The sequence below is a fragment of the Aquila chrysaetos genome, chromosome 10, assembly GCF_900496995.4.
Source record: "Aquila chrysaetos chrysaetos chromosome 10, bAquChr1.4, whole genome shotgun sequence".
Classification (NCBI taxonomy): Eukaryota; Metazoa; Chordata; class Aves; order Accipitriformes; family Accipitridae; genus Aquila; species Aquila chrysaetos.
Genome location: NC_044013.1, coordinates 20,362,578 through 20,378,832, shown reverse-complemented (window position 1 = coordinate 20,378,832; position 16,255 = coordinate 20,362,578). Strand labels below are relative to the sequence as shown.

At 39.5% G+C, this 16,255-nt stretch overlaps 1 protein-coding gene across 17 annotated transcripts in view; it reads right to left on the bottom strand.

Moving 5' to 3' along the window:
- The window catches only part of DOCK10 (dedicator of cytokinesis 10), a 138,129-nt gene that overhangs the window by 31,346 nt on the left and 90,528 nt on the right, over positions 1–16,255 (bottom strand). For all 17 annotated transcript variants that reach the window (XM_030028583.2, XM_030028584.2, XM_030028574.2 and 14 more), the window contains exons 25-33: positions 13,571–13,640; positions 10,149–10,262; positions 8,857–8,928; positions 8,073–8,219; positions 6,076–6,159; positions 3,191–3,287; positions 1,837–1,881; positions 1,174–1,349; positions 925–1,041 (exon numbers count right to left, since the gene is read on the bottom strand). In XM_030028583.2, coding sequence (XP_029884443.1) covers positions 925–1,041; positions 1,174–1,349; positions 1,837–1,881; positions 3,191–3,287; positions 6,076–6,159; positions 8,073–8,219; positions 8,857–8,928; positions 10,149–10,262; positions 13,571–13,640 — 922 coding nt within the window. The remainder of the gene's footprint in view (positions 1–924; positions 1,042–1,173; positions 1,350–1,836; positions 1,882–3,190; positions 3,288–6,075; positions 6,160–8,072; positions 8,220–8,856; positions 8,929–10,148; positions 10,263–13,570; positions 13,641–16,255) is intronic.

Sequence of the window (16,255 nt, the reverse complement as noted above, 5' to 3'; positions counted from 1 at the left end):
TTAATTTCAGTTTTTTAGACATGACAGCCTTAAAAGATCCAAGGCTTGCCATAATAAGCTGAATAGTTACCTGCAATATGAAACCCTCTCATAATTGAAGTTCTAAAGGACAAAGCAAGTCTAACTGTGTTTGCTTCTTAAACACTAGCACAGCATTGGGAAAGAAGCATTAACTGCTGTTAGCAGTGATCAGATGAAACAGGGTCATTTGCTGGAAGGACTGAAAGACACAACACTCCTGCAGAAATGTGTTTCTAGTTTTTAAAGCAGGGCTATGATTATAACACATCTAATCTTTTAGGAAATAAACAACCATGCTCCTCCACATGTGCAGTATATACAAACATTTTCTGTGGTGGTAAAGCTGTTTTATGATGTTTCTGTGGGTACAGAGACTCCTTCATCTCCTTGTATGCACTCCCTCTGCCTCCTGATACAGTACACGGTCCCTTTGTTGTACCAGTGAAACTGCTTGTGGGTTCATGATGTAATACTGCAAAGATTCTGTGGGCAATGGGAGCTTTTCTTTACAACAATGTCTCCTAGCCACCTGCCAAGGGACCTGCCTGAGGACAGGGTCCTCAGCCCCCAGCCTGTGGCACCAGGGCAGACATACTGGATGGACTGGCTGGGGCTGCAAACCTCTAACTCTGAGTTTCCAGCCCTGGGTCAGCCAGTGTCCTGGGTCTCTTCCAGACCCACAGTCTGTACCCTGCCAGTACAGACTCCCGGGGCCCTGCAGGTGCTCTGCAAATTGAGACCTTCCAAATTAAACACTGTGGGTGCAAACAAATCAGCATTTTCAGAACTGCATTTTGTTAGCTAATTTGTGACCAGCATAAACTTGGACCTCTTCCCACCAGATGGACTGGGTCAGACCTCGTTTTGATTGTTTCAGTGTTCTGAAAAAATCACATGAATTACCTGATTGGAAGTATTGACATTGAAAAGGAACATATCCTTCATGTAAATCCTTGGCATATTGTCCAAAAGCATTCCATAGAGTGGCATGTACAAGTTTGCTATTTGTGCCTGTTTTGCCTAAAAAATAAAAGATACAACATAATCGTGAAGAAACTAACTAACATATACTAGTGGCTAAGGAAGTTTCATATATGTTTAGCTACTGTATGAACAAGCAAATGAAAAAGAATAAACAAACAGTTTCTTTACCGGCTCTGCGTATCGATCATCAAATGAATGCTTTGCCATCAAGTTTTTAAGCACAGCCAAAGCTAAGTGCCTAATATCCTGGTCTTCTTGCAAGGCAAAACCAACCTCCCGCAGCAGGACTCCAATTAGAAAATGTTTACGGCAAAATTCATTGGTCAATGTGTACTCTGGAATATCTTGGAACAGAATGGACAAGAATGCTTAAATTAATATATAGGTTACATATACCCCACCCCCCCATTTTCCAAATTTTCAATAACTTTTATTGATTTAATCCACTGTTAAACCTTGATTTCCTGATCTGACTGCCCCATTCTTGCTCCCTCACTTGCTAGAATGAATTAAACTAATATTATTATTTCTTGAAATCACGCAGTTTTTACAATTTCATAATAGACAATTTATATACACATTCCCATATGAGACTCTCAAGTGTTTTGCACATAATAAGACTATTCACTTGTTTGAGGAACACAGTCCAAACTGTTGTTCTCATATTCTAGCTAGAAGAGTTCTAAACCACAGAGATCCATACTCATTCCACTTTTGAAAATGGTAAATAATTTTTGCCTAACTTTGCCACAGTTCAGTGGCAACAAAGTAAATCTTACAGCTCTCGATGCACAATTCTGCTTACTTCTTATGCACTCATTTTGTTCATACCTGATGTTCGATATTCCTGTGTTGACTCTGAAGGCGTCACAGGGTCTTCATTTTTCATAAACATAAAACAAAAATAGGCAAAAATAATGCATATTTTTTACTTATTAAGTGTAAATAATATATTTAGTTTGTATTTTTTTTTTTAAATTTGACTCAAATTTGAATGAAACAGCTTCTACTGTTAAAGAAAGCTATGAGTGTCAGAACTGAACTCGCTTTTTGGTGCTGAAAACTGAAGCAAAAAGGAGACAAGGGCCCCTAGTTTGAGAGATGCTGCATAGAGAGATGATTCTGCCTTCCACTGGAAGATACCTTCCACTCTCAGCAACTTAAAGGACCACATCCCAGGTGAACTCCCCAGAGTCCACGGAAAACTGTCAGAACTGGGAATTGTGCCCAGGGCTGAAATCCCAGCACCTTTGAAACCAAGCGGAAAAGCACCCAGTACTGTGCATTGGCCACAAAGTTAGGTTTGAAGTAACAGATTTCAATGCACAAGATGGAATGCATGGAGGCTGCTGGCTTTGGGGCACGGGCAGGGTGGATTCACTCCTGTGGTAGAGCACAGGTAAAACCTGTTCATGCTTCTCTGCAAAACAGGGGTTACACACAGTATCCCCTGCCTTGAGAAGCAGCTCAGGAGGTATTACTAACAGATTCTGAAATGGGACTCTCTTGCCTCACTGCTCCAGGTGAAACACTGCAGTATGTGTTGACCGTGTAAAGTCCAAGCTTGCCAGAGGCCAAGAAAGTAAATGCACTTGGGAGAAAAGGGCTATTGCGTGGGACCTGTCTGCCAGTCCTTAGAGACACTCTGGAAGCAAAAGTACCACTGGCCTATTATCTGAGAGATGGATGTTTCCAAACTCCTGCTGCATGTCCAGTTCAGATCTTCTCCACAAAGGAGGGGCTGTCACAGGGACAAGTCATACTCCCAACAGCAGCAGGAAAGCCTGTTCCCAAATAGCAGAGTTTCACAATGTCCTTATCACTGCCTCAGCTTCTTCCCCTTCCCGCTGTACCTGTTCAACCCATTCCCTAGCTCACCACCTCCCAAGGCTACTGCAGCTTTAGTAATTAGTCTTCAAATAGTCCAGTTCATTCACCTCAAAACTTCCAGCAAAAGTGTCACCTCCCACTGCCTAACTGGACTGTCAGGGGTGGCATTTATTTACAGGCATACTGAAATGATCTTACTTTTAGCACACTGTTTAAGTACCGCACCTGAAAAGCCATCTGGGGCTTCTGTGCCTGATGTGCAGACATGATACTTCAGAGAGTTAATGGCTATCTGCTCCTTGAACCTTCCAATAATTCACTGTTGTACAGAAACCCTTTTGGGGTGGCACCTTACCAGGAATGTTTGAAGACCGTATGGGCAGGCACAGAGGGATAAAGTGCTCATGGTGACAGACTTCTTGGAGAAAGTCGAATTTGAACTGATGTAAAGTCTGAAAATCACAACAGGAAATGACTCAGGGAAAATGGTAAGACAGAGCCGCACTACTATTTATCTCTACCTTCAAAATTCGTACTCACACCGAACAATGAAACCTTACAGCGTGTTATGCCAAGCTGCACAAATAATAAACAATTGGTTTTAATCTCTGTTGTCAAACGAACTTGTCACTGTCAAACAAGCTTTTTGGATTCCTCAACTATGATTTTTCATTGAAGATGAACTGATAAATATCAGCTTGATCCAAGCTAAATATTTAAGGTATATTTAAAGCTACACTGGGTCTTTTGATGGTACATACCATAGCGTATAATCATAGTGAAGTATCTTCTCCAGTTCACATAAATTTGGGACTGTCATAATTATTATGCCTTTCTTCTCTCCCCCCCCCCCCCCCCCCTTTTTTTTTTTCTTCTTTTTTTGGTCAGCCAAATACAAAGTTTCAGCCACATGGGCCAGATCCAAAACTTATTGATAGTGGTGAAAAGTTCCTCTATTGATGCCAGTGAGGTCCAGTTCCGAGGGATTTGGGTATTATATAATTGTGGTATTATTTCCTTAATAAGTCCTTCCCAAGAAGCCATCCATGATCTTTTGTGGAGCTTTGCTACTACCTCAAGAATTTATCATTCCCACTATAATGATGTGCCACTGAGACATAAAGATTATACATGGCATCCAGTAATAATTTTTTATTTCCATTTTCTTGGCTCACTGTTCTCAGTGGCAGAAAGCAGTCACTCAGGACTACCAGTACGACACTGCATCAATCTAGGTCAAACATTTGCCCTAGCACTAGAAAGTACCTGTAAAGGTCTTTTATTTGCCCTGTTGCTTGTCTGTCAGGCCCTAAAATTAAATAGTAGCATTTCTGCTGCCACTGTCAGGCTAGGATACCTGGAACATGCACTTTTCAGAGTCTACTGAGTAGTGGATGCTGGGAAATTTTTCCCTGAAAAGTTTTATTACACTGTAGTACCTCATCAGGAATACAGCTGGACATGCAATTCAGAGTCTAATGGCAAATAAAGAAATGAAGCACCTGACGTGTTTCCCAAGAATAACTGTGAAATTTGAGGGAACACAACAAAGAACTGAATTCTAATGAGGTATTTCAACTTTTGAATAAATATTTCTCAAAACAGTGTTTAAATGTCAATGTACTGAATACTGCAAGGGATATTTCTGTGGAACAGAAATTATGATGCTTCATTCACAATTACAATAAATTAAAACTGCAATGTTATAGACTAATATACCCACAAAATATTTATTCAGGCAGCAATATACACTGTTAAATTTTCTGAAGAGAGAAGTCAGATTGCAGTATCATCTTTTTGATACGTAAACAATCCACTTAAAGAAGCAAAAGACACACAGAAAGAAATCCTGCAGCATGTTTAAACAACTGACTTTTGCTTAGGCATCTGACTGAAAATGAAAACAACGCAAGGCCTCTCTCTCCTTGAGGTCAGAAATCTCTGATTTTATCTTGTGGCTATTGTTTTCAAGTGCTGCAAAGCCTGTTCCAGTGGTACATCTGTCTCAGCTCCACAGTGATTCCACTTCCATGCATCCTGGCAGATGGCTCTGGAGGGATGCTGGGTGGCTGTTAATGCGCACGCATTTACTGCCAAGGAGGTGTTAAGTTCTGCTCTGCACACTAACTCATCTCAGGCTTTTCCACTGGCCATTAATTGGCTTTTTTAATTAAACATCTGTTTCTGTGGTTGAATGTATTTAGGGAAGGTTGAAATGTGGAAACAATTTTCAGATTGCATAATATTATTTACAGAATTATAGGCTTCAGGCTATGACATTAATACTGACAGACTCACTCTAAGTCTGTTCCAGAGATTAGGTGAAAGACCCGAGTGCAGCATGAAGTTGGTTTTAGTAAAAAGCAAAACAGACCTGGAGTAATCTCACTTATTACCTACAAATGCCCAGATCACCACTAAAGAATTACAAAAAGTTAATGGACAAAAGTTTTGTAAGCTTTTTTGGGGAAAGATGAGGCATTCAAAGTGTGCATTTTGGATACATTCTGTTATCTATCATCTTGCATGCTCCGGTATGATAGCTCAGAAATCCACTCATGGAAGAGAAAAAGCCTATGACTCATCCTCATGGATGAAGAGTAAAAGGAGTCAAGCTGAATAATTTGGGGACCTCTTGCAGTTTGAAATTTATTGTTCAAACTGTATCACTGACTATTATAGGTATTACTGAAGAAATTCAGGCTGCAGGGAATTTTCTTCATAGCAAGCACAAACTAATTTGGAGCAGACTGGCTTTCTTGTATCATCAATGCAGTAAGAGCATACCTTTCATTCAAAGTAACTGAGATGTTACATTCTCACTTGAGTTTACACAACGGTAACTTGTTCATATGCTCTTACTTTAATCTCCTCAAAGAAAATTACTGCCAACTGCTGCTGATATTTATGGACCAAACCACAAGTGTACTCCCCAAAGAATCAAAGCTTAAATTCAGCCTTTTGCGTGCTTTGGTCTGAGCAGTCTTTGCAGAGTCTGCTCTCACAGGGCTCGGTGAGTAGTTGTTTGGACACGGCTGTTTACTCCCAGGAAAGCGGATAGATGGCTCAAAACCAAGAGGTTTTAAACACATATTTACAGTAAATGTTTTCACTGACTTGAGCTCTGAGCATGGTGAAGCCATGGAATAGATCATAAATAGTTTCAATATAAAAATATTCTGCTAGCCAGTCTCTTTGGAAAAAACAAAACCAACCAAACAAAAAAAATCGAAACCATACCTTGCTATCTCCTGTTCCAAACATACTTATATAATTGTTGACCACCTTGAACACAAATCCACGATCCATAAATGTAAAACAGCGCTAAAAAAGGGGGAAAAAAATTAATATTTTATAGCCAAAAAAGCAGTACATGGCCTCACTTACCTGTTTGCCTTGCGTCACCTATAAACTTGAATCATTTGCGCAGGTGAAGTTAGTCTTACAGCAGGGCAAGGAAAACCAGGGAACTCATGAATCTGGCTGAATTTTTAAATTTATTTTCATTAATAATAAATTGATCAAACTTTTCATTTTCACTGTGTCTACAGTGTAAAATAACTCTCACAGCATACAGTGCACTAGAAGAAAGCTTATTCATGTACTGCAATACTCAATGACTAGAGGTGGTACATGATGGGAGCTGACCTGAATATCTCCTTCAGTGACAGAGCAATGACTCTTGAGGAATCAACCCAGCCACAATACTCACTGTCTATGAGCTACGTTATCTCTCTGGGAGCAAATGTGCCACTACATTACTTTACAATGAGAACACTTCTCTTGCTGACTGATGGGGCTAAACAGCCAGAAGGTGTAAAGGTTTTTGAGGGCCTTGGTGCTACTGCTGCTGACATTTTTTCCTTGCAGAGTCAGCCTACCAAATAGGGAATGCAATCTTGAATTCCCTCTTTCTCTGGTGTTCCTGAACTCTGCAAAACTAGCAAAGCCCCAAGCCTTCTGCAACACAGCATTCAAACAAGGCTGCTGCAATCCCAGCCTGCAGAAAGCCATATCTTCTCTAACCTATGTAATTCTTTCCGACAGACTAGATTTGCAAAGAAATTAAAACACAGCCATATGCTGTATCATAAAACACAACATTACTGCCTTCCCAGTTTAGCTGAGTAACACACAAATATAGCATGCAAATCTGCAACACCGCCACAGGTGCAACACCACACAACTACCGACTAAGCCCTTCCATCTACGCTCCTGCCTCAAACCAGCATCATCTTCCAAATGATGTAACACTATGGATACATACAGCTTAACGTCATATGACAACAGCAACTAGGGCTTCCATATGGTATCAGCAACAGAGGCCAACACAGTGGACAGCAGGTTTATCATTTATTTCACCAATGTATGAAAGGAGACAAATCCACCTTCAGTTTGTGGTTGTTTTCCTTATAACCTCACAGGAACATTTTATTGCTGGAATACTGCTCTCTCCTAATGCTGTGCTTCAATTTGTCATTAAAGATTTGAGCCTGGGTTTCAGTGTGTACTACATACAATGTTCTGTACATCATTAATGTACATCATTCCATTAATGGGAAGGGGGAGGGTGTGTGTGTCCAGTTTAAATCTAGACTAAGTATCCAGCCACACAACTTATTGAATGGCAATTTTCCCAGCTAATTCAATGCTGGGAAGATAAAAATGATTGAGAAATATTAGGACAAAACCATAAAATGCAACCGCTTTCAGTGACTTTTCCACAGCACACATGTATTTTCTTAAATTTGGTAAATGAAAGGGCATTTCAGAGTTAAAAATTATTTCACCTAATACTTGCAATTTGCTTAGGCTGGTTTGTAAAAGCTACCCACTCCGGTTGTGATTAAGAAATATTAATCCACCCACAGTCATTCAGAGCTATAGTATTTAAAGAAAAAATACCAGCTTAGCTCTAACTACGGTTTCATCCCTTACCAAACTTTTTACCCATTTGAATGTAATGTAGCAATCTGCAAAATTTGAAAACTTGGGCTCTTTCAGAGAATAGATATAAATGAATCAGAATTGCTTTAAAGCAGACTTAGATAAAGCTTTTGCATTCTCAAAGACTCAAGGGCATAGAAAACTGAACTATAGGTCAACACTAAACTTGGAAATTGAGCTATCATTCACTCAGAATTGTTTTTATTCCCTTTGACTAGACTAGAATAGTCTGAAGTTTGCATTAAGTATGGGAAAGTAAGTGCATGTGCTATAATGACAGAACATCTCACCTTAAGAAATTTGGCAGCACTGTAGTTCGCATTCCTGGTTTCTTCAAGAGCATCTTTGTACTTCCAAACAACATGGTCTGCTAAGACCATCACAAGTGTATCCAGCTCAGTTTGAAATGATTCTGGAAACCTCTGAGTTCGAGAAACCTAATCAGGGAATAGATCATCATCTGAGGGAGTACAACGTTGCACATTAAACCTGAAAATACATTCAGGCCAAGAATAAACACTATAAACCACAAGTCATTCAACATAGAAGAAAAATATTCCTAGAGTTCCATGGATCTATTCTGAGTATAAACCAAAGAACAATCTGGTCCATAGGAAAGTGGGAATGGGATTATCCTCGGATTCCAGCATAAGTATAATAAGACCATCTTTGATAATCAGGCAGAAAAGAGGTCAAAACACTGATTTCCAGCTATGTAAGGTTTGCTCAAAGCAAAGTAGAGTTTCTAGATCATTTATTTGCTGTCTGGCATAATCACTTGTTGGGTAACCTGCAGAAATTAGAGAATTGTCATTCCATTCTAACCCACCCGTTACAAAGCTGACGCAACTGTGTTTTTGGCCTACCAGTTCTGTACAAGCAAGAATAGGTTTGAGCCTAGCAGGTAATATGATGTTTTTGTGGAGAAAACCAATATTTGACAAAGTGTAAAAGCACTTCTTTTTTGACCAGTCAAGAAGAAAAGTCCAAGTATGTGTATTTCCCAGGATTCCGCATTTTAGATTTCCCTAAGAGACTGATTGCCTACTTACTTGAGATCATGTATATACTTACCTTTGTTTTGTTTGTATCAACCAAGTGCTGTGCCATTGATTTTAAGATAACTGCAAAGAAGAACCAGGAATGCTGTGCAAAAGAAGGAAAAAAGAGATTAGGAAAAGTGATTATCAGATAAACACTTTACGATGCATTACCATTGCTTATAGATGGATTGCATTTCTCAGTAATGCACAATGATAAACTCTACGTGACAAATAAATCAAAGAACCCAAGTGCCATGTATTTGAGTAACACTGGGTCATGTCCTTAAGAGAGCTGAAGCCATCTCAGACACTGTCACTGTGGCTCTGTGCAATAAGGAGCCCATAAACACCACTCCTACAATCCCTCCATTCCTGCTGAGCACTGCCTCCATTGTTTGTTTGCAGGTAGCTGGCAGAAGTGGAGGATGCAGAGAACCTCAGAGAACAGAAGCTGAGAATAAACTGCTTTGTTAGTTCCAGCAGCTTGGCAATTTGGCCCAGAATAAGATGGTGCTTGTTTAAAGGATAAACAGGGTGGTTCTTCAAGTACCATTTGTAACAGCAAACACATATCTCAGGGGATGTGTGAAACAAATACACTCAAAAAGCTTACAAATTGCACACCCCCCCCCCCCCCCCCCCCCGCCAACAAACCCAACCACAAGTACTTTTGCATGGCCCAGGTTTCCTGCAGGCCAGCTTTTCTGCTTTTTTCAGCCTATTTTTGCTATTCCAGTGGCTCAGCACAGGAAATTGGAACAGGTTCACTCTGAACTGTTGAACATATTTTTGCCACTGGGAACTCCTGAGCTGCGCTGGCTAGCTCTTATACCATAACCAACAGGATCAGTGATGGGGCTTGCACATGTATGAATCATTAGACCTTGTTTGATATGAGAAATCTCAGGAAACCTCAATCATTTTCATTTTGGTCACTGTCAATCAAAAGCAGCAGCTGAAATCAGATATGAATGTCCTATTTACAGATGAATATTCACCCTGCATCTTCCAAAATAAAAATTAAAACAAAGTATCCTAAAAGTAATTGCTCATATCATATTGCATAAGAATTAGGTTTCTGATTCAGACTATGCTGTAAAAGAAAGGAGGAATTCTATTATGCAAACCATGGCATTCTGAGAAATGTGTTATGCTGAGAAAATGTAGCAAGCCTGGTAAGTCGGTCTGTTGAATCACTGCAGGATGTGATTTGTGCAAAGCTCATATGGGGAAAGAAGATAGGAGAAAGAGATGTCACAAGTGAGTTTCAGGCAGAAAACCAGTAGTAAAACTACAAATGTGCTAATTCAAGCTATCATTCACCTTTAAAACCTGTTTCACGGTTACTTGGTCATTTAACTTCAGAAGACCAGTCATATTCTTGGCCACCTCCTCATGAACAGTCCTTTCTTCAAATGATTTGGTCCGGAACACATACTGAAGAAGAAAGGAAAAATAAAAATTAACAAAATGTATATTAAAACAAATACAAAAAACCTCAGTAGGAGAAGATAAATTATTTATACACCACTAACAGCTGACAATCTTTGCCGCCAAAATATCTTGACTGAACAATACAGTCACATAAAGTTGAATTCCCCTAGCAGTAACAGCACAACACTGCTCCCCTACAAAATCCCAGTTTTAAACACAAGTTCCCGTTGGTTTCAGCTTAATGTGAACCAAGAGGAATTTCTGCTTAAAATCAGTGCTACAATTTATTTTTTCAATAAGGCATAGGATCCTGACACCTCTATACTGCCTTTCAAGCCATTTCACCAGGTGAAAAAAAGAAAAAGCAAGCAGAGGAAGTACGGAGGGTTTTTCACCCACCTAGTCAGGGCCACCTTTCACTTGCTCCTTTCTTCCACTGGCAACAGCTAGGCAGAGCTGGTAACAACTCTTCATCCTGAAAGGTGTAGAGCACCCACTGGAGCTGACAGAAGGGGAAAACTATACCCCTTTTAGAAATCAAGCCCTCAAGGGAGGAATTTATCACCAAGTTGCACAGAACTCATAAATCTAGTATGAGTTTTATTCAACATTTTAAGCTAATAATTTGGTATTGGGATCCATTACTCCTTCCCTAAAGCAAGAGCTCTGCCAGTGCATCAGTTGGGATGAAATACCTTTTCAAGTCAACAAGGTAGGTGAAAGAAAGGAATATCACTTGAAAATATCTTATTAATATTCAGCCTTGTTTCCAGAGCAGATGCCATAAGCTTCTCCCTATGCAGTTTGACACTTCTGGGTCCAGTTATTTAAGTCAGTGTAATTTTGCATTATTATTGCATCTGAGTGACTCACAATTCTCAACTTACTTATTCCCAAAACAGCATTTCTAAAGTAGGTATTCATTTCCTTACAGATGGGCAAGAGAGATTAACAGTTATTGGCTTTGGCTGCTGCTGGAAATGGGAAAACAGGCTAAATGAACTTCTGGTGTGGCCTAATAATCACCTGTTATTTCAAAGATATTTAGCCACAATAGGTGTCTATTGCAATTTTGAAAAGTTATTGAGTAGAAGAGGTGTTAATACCCATTTAATTAACTACATTTAAATGTTACATAGGTTATTTATTTTGGAGCCTGAATAGTTCTGCTGGACCTCAGCAGAATTCCTCTATGCTTAAATCAGAGCACTTGAGACTAAAATTTGACTACTAAGATGCTGAGATGCATCACCTGTAAACACATACTTTTCTGCAGTATGAAAGTAAATCCATACCATAGAAATATCAAGCAACAGTTGTCAACACTGAAATTAAAACAGTTTTCCCATTTAGTAACCTAATTCCTACCATTTTTTCATTATTCTACCCATGAACATGCTAAGGTTTCTGCGTTCATCAGGAATGTATTTGCTTTCACTTTATTCCTAAAGTTAATTTACCCCCCCCCAACTTATGTCACATATATTAGTCATAATCCACAAATAAAATGTATGTTATGAAAACTACTTGTTGCACAGTGAATCAGAATATCATTACAGCCAGAAGCCCATACAGACATTTGTCACTCATAGCTTCTTTCCATGACTGTGGGGGATCTCTCATTGCTATCATGACCTCCAGTAGTTCTGTCACCACTGAACCAGAGCAGGCCAAGAGACAAAGTGATGGCAATGTCTACTTCAATTCTTCTAACAACCTGCAATTCTCCTCTATGCTGCTATTTGAAATACACAAATAAGTTAATAAATATAACACTCAAAGATATTACAACTTACTCATTACTGATTCATCTAGTAAGACTCAAACAAAATTTTCCAGCCCCCTCCCCCGCAATTAAAAGGGAGGAAAAAAAAAAAAGGCAAGCGAATGGAAAAAAAAACCCAGTGTAACAGCCTTAAATGAGGTTCGTCTATTAATTTTTCTGCCCATGCCCGTAACAGCAGTTAATGTATTCTTCTACTTAAAAACATGCTGTTCATAAAATTCTCAGCTTATAAAGCTGTTACCCAAATATACTATTGAAGAGATACTTGCTGGCCCATAGCATTATTCATACTCATTTAATGGATATTCAATTGATACAGATAATAAGGAGATCATCTTCAAAGAGGCCACTCCTTTGGCTTTTTAAGTAATACTACAGTTTGCCTGGAATCAAATTCCATACACAGAACATATCCATATATATTATATATATACCCTCTTCTTCAAAACAATAACGGGTGAAAAAACCTTAGTAAACAGGGAACAGTTACAAGAATCTGAACTCCACAGATGAGAAAAGAATTTATGCACAATAGCACATGCAAAGACACAGGATCTTGAAAGTAAAATCATGACTTAAGAAAATAATCAAAAGCTTAGTTAAAAAGCTATAGCTTTCTAAGAAACATACAGCTATCCTGCAACCATGAAGAGCACCCAGAAGTACCTCTTCCATAAAATTACCAGCTGTGGATACCTTTCAACTACAATGAGGGCAACTCCATAAATGTATAATACAGACAGCCAGACATTTTGAAGTGATAAATCCCACCACAGTCAAGAGGAATGCTGCAAACTGCGAGCAAACTACATTAAATGTCTCTTACTGGTATCTATCTAGCTGAGGCTTCATGATCTTTCATGTATTTATCTCCCCCTTCCCTCCTCTCAAACCCTGCAGGGTGGGAAATTCTCAGCTTAACACTATTTCACAAAGACTGATGCTAAGCCTACGCTCCTAGAAGCTCAGTGGAAGTGCATTTGCACTAGGTCTTACTTCTAAAATATAAGTAAGCTCTAGTCATCAGCTGAGTATGGGGAATTGTCCCTCCCCCATCCCAGTACCCTTTAAGAGTGCACTGCAGCTTCCTCCTCCTGTGCTTGCTCAACTTGATGTCCTATGGAAAGCAAGCTGCACCATGCAGAGGAAACACGAGCAGCCCTTTGTCCTCAACGGAGTAAGGTTGCGAGCCAGGATGCAGCTGAGTTTGGTGGAGAAGGACACTCCATGGAGTGTCCCTGCTCTACAGGATGTCCTTAAAGCACAGAGAGGCAGTGTAATTTGTTCAAGGTGACACAAGAAACTTGTGGCAGAGGAGGAGAACTGACTCAGCCTCTTCAAAATCTTATGTTAGCTTCCTAACCAGCCACCCAGCCTACCAGTGGCAGAAAGCTATGATGCAAATGCAGAGAAAGCTACAAACAAGTACAGCTAAGAGTAAACAGGAAAAAATCGCACAAAAACCAACCTCCCCCCCCCCCCCCCCCCAATAGTCAAATAGTTAACAGTATAACAGCAATCATACCGTCACATAAGAATTGATGCAGTTGTCTAGTTGTTCTTCATGGCACTTAGCGATAATGTTAGTAAGAACCCTGCAAGATTAAAAAAAAAAAAAAAAATTAAAAATTGAGCTGGTTTGTGTCATAAGGCAGAGAAAGTCTATCTGATACATCACACTGTTCTGTTATTGTACCCTCATTTAAAACAGTCCACGAGGGATGTGATCCAAATGATGAATAGCATGTGCAGACACTGTCCCACTGGGAAAAAACAGTTACTCCTTGAGCCCTCTGCTTGCATGGATTGTGCTGTTATTTATGCATTCGGCCAGCTTTAATGATTATAACTGTACTAACATTACAACAAAAGAGAACTATTAACTAACTAAAGCTTATACAGACCTTAGATGATTAGGAATAAGGAAAATTAGATAATGTTAATCAAACAGAGAAGCAAGAGCATCTTTCTGTGGCAGTGATACTTGTCAGGTTCTCTCAGATCCTGGTAATTCTATAAAGCTCTGATAGCACTTGCTTATGATGGCACTGTTAATCAAAGACAAATACAAGCCTAGGCTCAAGCCCGAGCATGCCCCTCTCCTGCACTGTTTGCCCATAACCTCGGACTCAGGCCGAGCCTGAGTGCCGAAGCGCTGGGGAACAAAAGGCTGAGCACAGCACCCTCTCGTTACTGCGCAGCAGAGAGAGGCTGGACACTTGGTGCAACAATAGATGCTCGGAGCTTCTGCAGATCAGCTTGGTGATCAGCGACATAGAAGAAAATTGCCTGGGTCATGCCAGCACCCACTCTCACAACCTGAGCTTTTACTAACAGCAGAGAAGGCACTACCTGAGACAAAGTGTTTCAGCAAAGTTTTCTCTTCAATTTGTACATGGGCCATCTTTGAGATCATCCTGTTTCAGAAAACAAAAGTCCGAGCAAGAAGTCTTCTTCAACTTAACCATGACATTTCCTCTTGATTATTGGGATCTCATTTTTTCAGAATACTTAATATAGAAAAGACTCTGCAATTTTATGATCTTATGTTAAAAGAATGGGGAGGAAACAGTTCATGATTCTCAAATATCAAAAATTAGTGAACCATATCTCAAATTCAGGGGTATGCATAATAACAGTATGACTAAAATGGATTATTAATATGCCTGACTGTGGTCCACATACAAGTAGTCATTTTGACTAGCTTGGTGATTTGAGTGTTTTCTGCCAATTCTTATTATTGGATTCAACAGCTTTGTAATTCTTTTAAGTCAGTATTTTTCATATATCTCATTTCTTGCTGTTAGTAGGAGAAGTAAAACTTGTAGCAAAACACAAAAGCTATGACAAAATTAGTTGTGCCTATTCCGATCCTTCAGCCTTTATTCTGATTTGAAATTGAAACGAGTTCTGGCAAAGATGAGACAGAGAAATGATGACATGACTGGGCCCCCAGACAAGTAAAAAACCATGAAAGAGTATAAAAGGAATAATGTTTTCTCCCCAGCACATAAGCTAATCTATGCTCTCATTCTGTTGTTGTTGCTTTTAATATGTTTAACACAAGCTGCTTCAAGCTATTCACAACAAAATACAATATGTGTATATATAGGACACATCAATGAATGGCACACACAGCAGACATGCATATTGCTGTTGACATCAACTCTACCAGCACAAAAGCTACCACACATACAGAGAAAGACTGAGAATCCTTCTTTTCTTTTTTTGGCCAGGTGGTTGTATAGTCCAAATCTGAAGCATGAAAAAATTAACATCCTTCCATTTTTCCATCTAATCATTAAAACGATTTTTTAAACAGCTGCTTCTTATATAGCATTACTTTTCCAGTCATTTAACTGATACTGAAATTCTAGCCTGGGACACAATTCTTCATCCTATCTAGCCTCAACATCAATTGATTTGTTGGCCATAAAGGGGTGCTGAAAAAACGGTCCAACAACCCCTCTCCCTTTGAAAACAGTATGCAGTGATGAAATCACACACGTTTACAAGGAAACGTTCTTCTAATCCTAGTGCCTAGCCGTGGTAAAACTAGACTTTGCCCTGCAAGGTGCCATGATCCTTTGATAAGGGATATTGAAACTTTAGCTTTCCAACGCTAAGATGAGGAATTCTGCTTCCTTGCTTCTTTAAGTTTTCCTAATTAACCTTTCTTCAGGAACTAATTCTGAAGAACAATCTGTGGAAAGAAAGAAATACTGGCAGCAGATTAGTCTAACAGGGCTCCTGAGGACAGTGGTCATTTTCTCCTATTAGCTGTACAGTAGTCCCCATGTTTAGCTACTGGCAAGTACAACAAAAACACCGTTACGGCCAAAAGAAAATGCAATGCAACTTTTTGTCCTCCTGCCGAGACCAACAATAATCTCTCCAGCATTTTTTTTTCCTGCTGCCCTGATTAACAGCATCAATAAAGACAATTTTGTTATGTGAGGGATGAGAGACTTGGCAAATCATTCCAGCTGTTTGCCTGCTCACTGGAAAATGCTTCCATTGCTCTTCAGTTATTGCTGATACACTCTAATTAAAAAATGCTCCAGAACAGTGTGACCTGGTTGTTTGACTCTGCATTGGACGTTGCAAGATGCTAAGCTCTTCCTATGCTGAACTCCACATCCTCAGACCCAAACATAAAGCAAAATTGATACTCAACTTTGTTAGGAAACACTTAGCTCCTTAAGAATGA